The sequence below is a fragment of the Camelus dromedarius genome, chromosome 9 (genome assembly GCF_036321535.1).
Source record: "Camelus dromedarius isolate mCamDro1 chromosome 9, mCamDro1.pat, whole genome shotgun sequence".
Taxonomy (NCBI): Eukaryota; Metazoa; Chordata; class Mammalia; order Artiodactyla; family Camelidae; genus Camelus; species Camelus dromedarius.
This window is the reverse complement of record NC_087444.1, coordinates 68,436,776-68,446,454: the sequence shown is the minus strand read 5'-3', so window position 1 is coordinate 68,446,454 and position 9,679 is coordinate 68,436,776. Positions and strand designations below refer to the sequence as shown.

General features: G+C 53.0%; 2 protein-coding genes across 2 annotated transcripts; both read right to left on the bottom strand.

Moving 5' to 3' along the window:
• Nucleotides 1-2,153: 2,153 nt before the first annotated feature.
• On the bottom strand, nucleotides 2,154-3,602 carry LOC105093312 (interferon lambda-3). The gene is made up of 5 exons (XM_010985161.2): nucleotides 3,423-3,602; nucleotides 3,076-3,153; nucleotides 2,657-2,800; nucleotides 2,466-2,549; nucleotides 2,154-2,379 (listed from the first exon to the last, which is right to left on the bottom strand). Exons 1-5 carry the CDS (start codon nucleotides 3,600-3,602, stop codon nucleotides 2,281-2,283), a joined length of 585 nt encoding a protein of 194 aa, XP_010983463.1. The 3' UTR covers nucleotides 2,154-2,280.
• A 2,387-nt stretch (nucleotides 3,603-5,989) lies between these two features.
• On the bottom strand, nucleotides 5,990-7,873 carry LOC116154970 (interferon lambda-4). The gene is made up of 5 exons (XM_064489980.1): nucleotides 7,693-7,873; nucleotides 7,225-7,296; nucleotides 7,002-7,145; nucleotides 6,769-6,843; nucleotides 5,990-6,624 (listed from the first exon to the last, which is right to left on the bottom strand). The coding sequence occupies exons 1-5, from the start codon at nucleotides 7,858-7,860 to the stop codon at nucleotides 6,526-6,528; spliced, it is 558 nt and encodes a 185-aa protein (XP_064346050.1). The 5' UTR covers nucleotides 7,861-7,873; the 3' UTR covers nucleotides 5,990-6,525.
• Between the last annotated feature and the right edge of the window lie 1,806 nt (nucleotides 7,874-9,679).

The window sequence follows — 9,679 nt, the reverse complement described above, 5'->3', positions numbered from 1 at the left end:
TGTTAGAAAAAATTTTTAATGATGATAAATTGATTTAATAATGAGTCCTTATGTTGTGCCAGGGTCTGTGCTTGAGTACTTGACAAGATTTAACACATTTAATTCCCACAACCACCCGACGAGGAAGGATATTAGAACTATTGTACTGACTGGAAATGAAAAGTTTAGCTGACTCGCCAGGTCATACAGTAACGAAGTGAGCAGAAGTTGGGATTCTAAGATCTCTCTGACCTCAGGGTTTGCATTTTTAGCCACTAAATTCATACCATCTCCTTTATTGTATTGAGATACTTCTGTCCGTCAGGTGAGATACTAATTGCTTAATGTATATGGTTTCTAATCTACAGAAGACCCTCTTTACATGAATACGTACCACCATCACCTCACACACAAACTCCCTCACCCATTCTTAGGCACTCCAGTTAGCTCTCCTCTTCCGAGGCCTGAACTTTTAGAAACATACATGGAGCAGTTGCTTCTTTGCTTAAAACTTTGCAGTGATTCCCTATGTATCGTCCAGGAATATCCCAGTACTTAAAGAGCTCACAGACCCAAAGGCCCTGGTCTCTGTCTACCTGTCTAACCTCACTCCCAGCCCTTCTGCGGAGCTCTGGACTCCAGCACATCGACCTCCTTTCTATTCCTCAAACTTTGATGACCAGCTTCCCAGTCTGAAACTCCCTGAGGACCAGAGCCTGTGGCTCTGTGTCCCCAATAATGGCAACTAACAGGCAACCAGGAAATACTGTCCATGTAGAATGAACAGACCACTGAATGGTTGCATGGATGAATAAATGAACGTTTCAAAGAGAGGCATCCCTAAGTTATTTTCAGATGAAGAACTCTAGAGGCCAGGAAAGGCAAGTGTATTACTAAAAGTGACTTGGCAGGTCAATGTTCCATCTGAGTATCAAATTCAGGTCCGAGTCCACAGTTGGGTTACCCTTCACTCACACTAGTAAGTGTAACACCACTTAATAAATAAAAATGAGTTGACACCAGGAGAAGAGAATTATACCGCAGGTACCAGGGCTTGCAAACACAAGGCCATATCGATAGCAGAATCCAAAGTATCATAACTGGGACTTGACACCTGTGATCCCCAAATCCCTCAGGGACTGAGATCTAAGAGTGACAGAGTCACAGAATCCCAAAAAGGTACTGAGGGTTCAAATCAGAGGGCCAGCCATGGAATGCTCAGAGGAACACAAGCAATGACATGAGTAAGACTGACCCAGGGTGTGTGTGGGTCAGAGGCCAAAGCAACCCAAGAATCAAGTCTACTGACCACGCAGGAAGATATTCCAGCCACTGCTGCTCAAGGCACCTTATCCTGTACTATACTAAATATTCTCATTATTAAGGCATTTTTAGTTACTATTACTTTACTTGTAACAGAATGCAACCTAGTGACACCATCACACCATCACACATATACTGTGCTTGGCTGAATAATAATCCCACAAAAATACCCAGACCATCCCTAGAAGCTATAAATATTTCATGTTACATGCCAAAGGGACTGTACTGATGTAATTAAGGTTTATTAACTTTAAAATATGGAGATTATCCCGGGGAACCCGAGAGGGCCCAATCTAAACACATGAGTTCTTAAAAGCAGAAAATATTCTCAGGCTGGAGGCAGAGGAGAATGTGGCAGAAGGAGAAGTGGGAGGGATTGCCAAGCATGAGGAGGACCTGATCCACCATCGCGGGCTCTGAGGTAGAGTGTCCATGTGCCAGGACCAGAAAGAGACCACCAAGAGTTAAGGATGGGCCTTCACAGCCAGCAAGGAAATGGGACATCAGTCTGACACCACAAGGAACAGAATTCTGCCAACAACTTAGATGGGTTTTCAAGCAGATGGTTCCCAGAGCCTCCCAAACAACCAGCCAACTGCACTATGACTCAGCCTTGTGAGACCCACAGCAGGGGAACCAGGCGAGCTCACCCGATCACTGCCCTGTGGAAATGTGAGAGAAGGAATTCAACTTGTGTTGAGATGCTCAGTTTGGGACAATTTGTTAGGGCAGCAAAAGTAGACCAATCCTCACACACGCAGTCGCAGACCACAAAGAGCATCTTTTCCTCATTGTTTATTTGCAAAATTTTTACAAAAGGTAGAAAAATAAACATTTTATTGGGTCTGAGTTTGAGAATTCATACACATAAATACAAAAATAGTGACTTGCAGGCAATAAATTAAGAAAATGGTTCTGATGCATCAATACACAAATAACATGTAAGATGCTGGAACAGGTTGCAGGTAGATCTCAGGCTCAGACACACAGGTGTCCGCTGGCGACACATTTCAGGTCCCGGGTGAGGAGGCGGAAGAGGTTGAACATGACAGAGGCCTCGAGGCAGTCCTGGGACTCCTGTGGGAGGGGAAATGGCTCAGTGGTCCCCGTGCCTGGGCGCCCAGCTGCTCCCAGACATCAGTTTCCCCACCGCGGTCACTCACCTTCTTCGGGGCCTCCTGGAGCCGGTGCAGCCAGTGGTGGAGGCGGTCCCGGGGCCTGGGGCCTGCTGTGGGCTGAGCTGGGACCTGTGGGCAGAGGAGGGGGGTGTGAGGGGGTGAGGAAGGGCCTGGGACAGAGAGGGACATTCAGGAGGTCAGAGCCCAGACACGCTGCGGGTGGCCCGAGCACTCACACAAGCCTGGAGCTGGGAGTGGATGTGGCCCAGGGTGTGCAGGGGCTGGTCCAGGGTGCTGCCCAGGGATGAGTTAGCCATGGTCCCCAGGACGGCCAGGGTCAGGGCCACCTCAGCCTTCAAGGCCACGGGACGCTCCCACACCTGAGGCGGGGAGACAGGGGCAGGGGAGAGCTGCATGTGAGAGAGGACAAGGGAGGAGGGGCAGGTGGGGAGGACACAGGCAGGGACAGTTGAAGGGGAAGGTCAGGGTCAGGGGAGAGGCACAGCCGATGTGGTCAGCGGAGGGGAAGGGGTCGGGGACAGGTGGGCAGGGCGGAGAGAGGAGGAGGCGGGAGGAGGAGGAGGGGAGGGGCCGCCTGCAGAGCCAGGTGATCTGGGCCAGGTGAGGGCAGGTGGGCCTGACTCTCCGGACTCACCTGCAGCTGCCTCAGGTCCCGGGTCCTGGGGAAGATGCGCGAGCTGCAGTTCCAGTCCTTCTGCAAGAGTGACTCTTCCTAGGGAGCAAGAGCAAGGTCAGCCCACAGCACGACCGAGGGGAGACCCCGGTGAGACTGGAGGGAGGCCGACCTCAGGAGGAGGGGAGGTGAAGGTCCAAAGGACGGCAGAGGCACGACCACCACAGGAGGACAGGGCTCAGCCCTCTGCGGGGAGGGCGAGGGGCCGGTGAAGGGAGAGCAGGTCCCCCTTGAGCAGAGGAAGCCCGGGCACCCACAGCGCGGGGGTGGAGGGGAGCCCACAGCAGGCGGGGCTGGGGGACACTCACAAAGGCGTCCTTGGCTCTCTTGAAGGCCTGCAGCTCTTGTGGGGACAGAGACTTGAACTGGGCCAGGTGGCAGCCCCTTGTGCCCGGGAGGGCCCTGAGGGGTGAGGGGACAGGAACTGCTCCTGTCCTGGTCAGCGCTGCGGTCATCAGCAACAGCCCCAGCAGGCAGCCCGAGGTCATGCCTGTGTTGTGGAAGGAGAGGAACGTGAGGGGACGTAGGTCACTGGGGACTGAGGGGAGGGCGTTTTGTGGGGCTCAGGTCCCGGGCAATGATGTCGGAGCTCACCCAGCTTCATTCCTGGTCTCTGGTCTCTGGTCTCTGTCAGCAGGTGGGGGATCAAGTGTCCACTCCGAGGCTGTCGCCTGAGATCTCTCAGTCTTGTTTGACGTCTCTGACCCCAGTCTTCTCTTCTGGACCTCAGCCCGCTGCTCTGTCCGAGTGTCTGAACTTCCAGCTCCGTCTGAGGTCTAATTCCTGCCTGAGCTCCATGGTGCCGCTTTTAGCCTGTGCAGCTGGGCAATCCCAGCTGATGTAGGAAAAGTGAAAACACAGCTAGAGGGTGACACCGGCCACCAGGGAGGCCCAGGCAGGAAAGCCCAGAGCAGGGCGGGGCCTGGGAGCCAGGTGAGCAGCTGAGTGAAAGAGAAACTGACATCCATTAGGGCTCACCTCCAAGAAAGTGCGTTCTGAAGACAAAATCCAGGCTGGGGCAGCTGCAGCCCCACATGGGGGTGCCTTGTGCAGTGGCCAGGCTAGATCTAGGACTGGAGTGGGGAGGGGACAGAGGGATTCCTTTCTGCAGGATGCCCCAGTGCAGGGAGTGGAGGGAAAGAGCACGCCTAGAAGGAGTTGCCGGGAAGAACCTGGACCTTCCAAGTGGGAGGCTGTTTAGGTGATGGGAGAAGATCTGGGGGTGCTGCTGGGGGTGGGGAGAGAGAGTCAGAAGGCAAAACACACCCATTAAGAGAGAAGACCAGCTCCTCCCCACCTTTTGCAACCTGGTACAGACAAAGATGGAATGGGGGAGGAGGGGAGCCCGCACTAACATCTCTAATTGTCCAGGCATAGAAGGACCCAGGAACAGGAGGCTCTGCTCTGGAATTGCGGGCCGACCAAGCCTTCAAGGGAACCAGCTTGGTTTGTGACAAACACCTTCATTCGTTCACCAAATATTTATTCAGCCACCACTTTGGGTCAGACCCTGTTCAAGGTGCCAGGGCAAGAGCACTGAAAAAAGAAAAAGACATACCACAATCCTTCATGGAGCTTTTTACTAGAGAGGAGGAACACACAGTGGAGGTCGGGGAGTTAGGCTTGTGGTGTGTATTGTGTCAGAGAACGTCAGATAACAGAAAATGAAAAAATGAAACAGGGATGAGAGCAGAGTGCGGGAGGAAGTTTGCATTAAATGAGGTGTCTGAGAAATGACATTTAGGGAAAGACCTAAAGGAAGTGAGGGAGGGAGCTCTGTGAAGATCCGAGGGGGAGCATTCTGCGAAAAGGGAACAGTCAGTGCAAAAGGAAAACAGACACCACCGCCACCCCCACTTTTGGTGTATGTCTCACCCTGTCACAGAGGCTTGGCCACAACGTGGTTAAATACCCACAATAGCACCAAGGACTTACTGTGCTTTGCCTACATGTCAAATACAGATGGAAGTTTAGAGACTCAGAGAGGTTAAGAGACTTGTTCAAGGTCACACAGCAAATAACTAGTGAGGGCAGGATTTTAACTGAGTTTTGCCTGGCATCAGGCAATAACCACTGCACCCTCCAGCCTGACTGTAGCGAGACCTCCTGGACCTGGAAGTGATGGATTTCTTGGACAGAAGTTGCTGAGTCCTTTTTGACTGTTACTCCCACCCTCTCTTTCCCTCATTTTAATTCCAGGGAGAGGGTAGACTGAAATCCATGTTGGGGAATATCTTTGAGGTCTGATACGCAAAAATGTTTTAAAATCAATAGCAGGGATGTGCAAGTCACTCCTGGTGTTCTGGTCAGTTTCTGTCACTTGGAGGAGGCCTTACCTCAGGGGAGGAGACAATGAAACAAGAATGAATTTTGAAAATTAACTTATTATCTCAAAATCCCTAGACATCATAATGTCTTTCTTAGAAAGAAAGCTCAGGGAGTGGTTAGGAACATGTGATCGAGAGCTGAAGACTTGGGGGCTCCTCACTAGCTGTGTGATCTTGGGAAACAGGCTTTGCAGTTGGCCACAAAGATTACCCATCCTGCCCAGATCTCGATGAATGTAAAAAGTACAATTGTTTGCACTTTTATGTGTGTGATTATTTCATGGAGACCATTTATTAAGATCATTCTGTGACTTCAGCTGGAAGCTTCACGAGCACTATTTCAATGTGTATTACTCATGGCAAGGGACGTGTAATAATATCATGGCATAGAAGACTAAACGGAGGCTGGGTACACAATTAAGTGTCAGGGGCAGAACTGAAACTCAGGTCACCTGATTTCCCTCTCAGCATTTTGTGCTGTACAGTCACCCTCAAAATGATCACAGAGAAACAACCAATGCAAATGCAATAATATTTAATAACTGGCGATAAATTAACCCAAGAAGACAAAAGAGCAAATATACATAGGAACTTCATAAATACAAAACACACAAAAGTAACGGAATTCAAAAAACTACTTAACAGAAGGACTCTTGCCCAGTCCCTCATGGAATGAGGTCTCCCCAGCAGAGAGATCCAACAGTCCCATATTCATGGAATGTCAAAGCGGGCACTGAAGGTTCAAAGCAGGCGTTGGAACCTGTCAAGGGACAGGGAGGTTTCTGTAACCACAGAAGTAGAAACTGGTCCATGGTACGTGGTGGTCAACGACCAAGGTCGACACGGAATCCAGTCTTTTCCTGCCAGCCCGGGGCCCTGGAAGATCTTAGGGCGACACTTCCCACGGAAATAGAGCGGCTTCCAGGGGGAACTGGTTCTGGCCCTGGGAAAAGGGCGCCTCTGGCACCAGCGCAGGCGGGTGGAGGCTGAGAGACCCGCCGGGTCCAATGGGGCAGCGGAGGAGGGCGGCGCCCGCAGCCAGGCGACCTCGCAGCTTCGGGTCCCAGGCGGGGCCGCGGCGGGATCACAGACAAGGTCCCGAGTTTGCCACCAGCCGCAGGTCCCACGCGAGCAGGCGCAGGAAGTTGAAGATGACTCTGGCTTCATGACACCGAGGCGACTCCTGGAACCCGGGAAGGAGGCAGAGCCGGGCTGAGTCAGGGCCCCCCCCTGCACTCCGTCACCGCTCCAAGGCGCGCGCCCGGCCCGTCTCAGCCTCACACCGTCCTCCCTGCGGTCTAACCGCTTGACCGCCCGCTCCACTCACAGCTCTGCGAGTTTTGTGACGCCTCCTGGGCGGCCGCGGGGACTTCCTCCAGGAGCCTGGCCGGACCAGCTGGAGCTGGAGGGGAACCGCACGTAACTTGAAGACGGCGAAGAACGGAGCCTCCCTCCCAGGTGGCTCCGCCCCTCACCCTCCCAGCCGCAGACCCAAGCCCGGATTAGGGGACACCGAGCGAGCTGGGAGGGGTGCGGGGCCAGGGCGGGACCGGCACTCACGCAGGCCGCCACGTCCCGCCCCGCGGCCGTCAGCAGCTCCAGGGTCGGGCCGACGCCGGGGAACAGCTCCGGGCTCGGCAGGCTGCTCAGCACGGCCTGGGCGTCGGCGAGGCCGCGGGCCACCAGGCGGAGTCGGGCGCAGGACTGCGGGGACCGAGCGGCAGTTAGATGGGGCCGCGCTCGGGGCCCAAGTCCCCAAGCCCCTGCCGGCCGCGGGCCTCACCGACGGCGGCGGAGGGTTCCTCCTCGGGTGGAACGAGCAGTTGCGCGGCCTCCAGCTCAGCGTCTCTTCCTCCTGCGGGACAAGGGCCGGGATGATGCTGGGGATCCTCGCGGATTCCTGCACGTGGATCGGAACTGGCCCTCAAGGTTGTGCTCATCGTGTCCTGACCAGAGAGCTCTCTGAAGGCGCGAGGCAGGCCTGAAATGCACCTGCGCTCCAGGTGCGGATCCTGCGCCGGGACGTGGAGCCGAGTCCACCTGAAGGGGGCGCCCCTCTGTGACAGCCACTAAGGCCCGGTATGAGCTGACCACCAGGGCGGCTGGAAAGATGTGATCTGAATTCTGGACCCCGAGATCCAGGATGCGCCTGCTGGACGCTAGGACAAGAGGGCCCCTCGGGACAAAGGTTGTCGTCTCGGGACCCGGGGGCCCAGGGTCCGGGGGACAGAGGCGTGTGGGCATCACTCACATAGCGGTTCCTCAGGGCCTTGGCTGCCTCCAGTGCCCGGGGATCCAGGGAGCGGTATTGGGAGAGGAGGCAGCGCCCGGGAGCCTCCACACCGGGGTCCACCGCCACGCCCGCTGTCACCAAGACCCACAGCCCCATGGCCACCGCGGCTGCGCCACTCGGCCCCATCTCTGCTCCTGCAAGAGGCGACAGACGTCAGGGAGCCCAAGGAGAAAGCCCCCAAGTCCAAGCCCCTGCCTCTGGTCAGACTCGCAGAGGGATTGACGCTCAGAGGGCGGGCACTGAGCCCTCTCAGGGGGAGAGACAGGATGGGCCCGGACACCTACTCCTACCTTCAGCCTCTCTCCCCTCACTCCTCACCTACCATGTGTCTTCGGTGCCACTTGCTGCAGCAGGGCCTGCCTTCCAGTGTCCCCTGGGTGGTGTCCCGGGTGGTGTCCAGATTGTTGTCCACCTGGGACAGTGGTACCTGCACCCTCCATGGTGGCTCTTAAGTGAGGGGCTGAGAATGATGAGCAGCCGGGCTTCCCCATGCAGGTTGTTTCCCAACGTCATCCATTGCTGGCTGCTGGCCGGGTGGGATCCTGGCCAGTGTGTGATGACTTTACCTGCTTGTGCGACAGTGTCAACAATGACTTTGCTCGGACCCTCTCTCCTGGGTCAATTACTACTGTTCATTTTGAGGATTCTGTTTATCTTTTCTGTGTGTTTTTCTTTCTTTCACACTCTAAGAGTGAACTGAAAACAGACTATTTCCTCCTGTTGGAAGCTGCAAACATGGCAGAGGTCCCCATACAAGTGCCTGCCCTGCAGGAGTTCATACTAGGGTTTCTTGTGCTCTCTCTTCAATCACTCTTTTCTTGTCATTATATCCTGTCTTTCTCTCCCTGTCTTTTTATATCTTGTTCTTTGCATGAATATTGCTCTCCTCTGTTTTCTCAGGTTTTTTCCTCATCAAGACCTTAGACAAGCTCTCTCTGGCCTCCTTAGTCTGTTATTAAGTGATATTTATGCCTTTACCAATTATAAAACTATTGTTAGTTTGCTGTTGAAAGTTGGAATTGCAGACATGTTTTTCTCAACCATTGTCAATAATAATTATAGCTAATACATACTGAGCACTTCTTGTGTGCTTGGCACTGCTTTAAGCTCTTCTCACATATTTACTGCTTTATTCTTCCCAGCAACACTGTGAGGTAGGTCCTCTCACTGGCTGACATTTTATAGATGAGGAAACTGAGGCACAGAGAGGCTGTGAGTCTGCCCAAGATCACACAGCTTGTAGATATGATCCCAGGCTGTCTGGGTTAGTGTTGCCATTTCTCATCTATATAGACAGATCTATCCATGTGCAGAATAGCTTAGGTATGTTCAGGGCACGTTCAGCCAAGCTTCCTATATGAGACCACCTTTAATTAATTATAATTAAGTTCATTAATAAATATTGATAATTGCAGGAAAGTAATGGCTGTTTTTCAGGTATATGTCTTCCTCAGCATTAATATGAGAAACTTATTTTGTTTTTCAGTGTATATTTTCCTATTCCAAGGCATAGAAGTTTTAAGAAACATCAAAGTTGTTGAAACATAAGCACTCTGAAAAAGCACGTGAGAAATTCTGCTGAAACATTAGAAGAGTTTCCTCCAAAGTGTCCATGCAGCAAACTTTCCAAGCTTCTGTTACCTCTCCCCTCACCCATCCCAGCATCCCCCACTTTGACTGCAGATCCAAATGGTTTTAGGAAGGTGACTTGACCACCCCCCCGCATTCCTGGGATTGGGGTATGTGACCTGGCTGCAGCCATTTACTTTAGTTCATCTCTCTGGCCACGGTGATTGGGTTTGGGGTTGGGGATTTGACTTAAGCCAATCTAATCAGAATGAATCTCAATCCTGGACTTCCTGGGAGAAAGACGCTATCTTCTTCCTACTGGAGAAGGATGAAGTGTGAAGCCAGGGGAATCACTAGCACTCATCTTGGAATTATA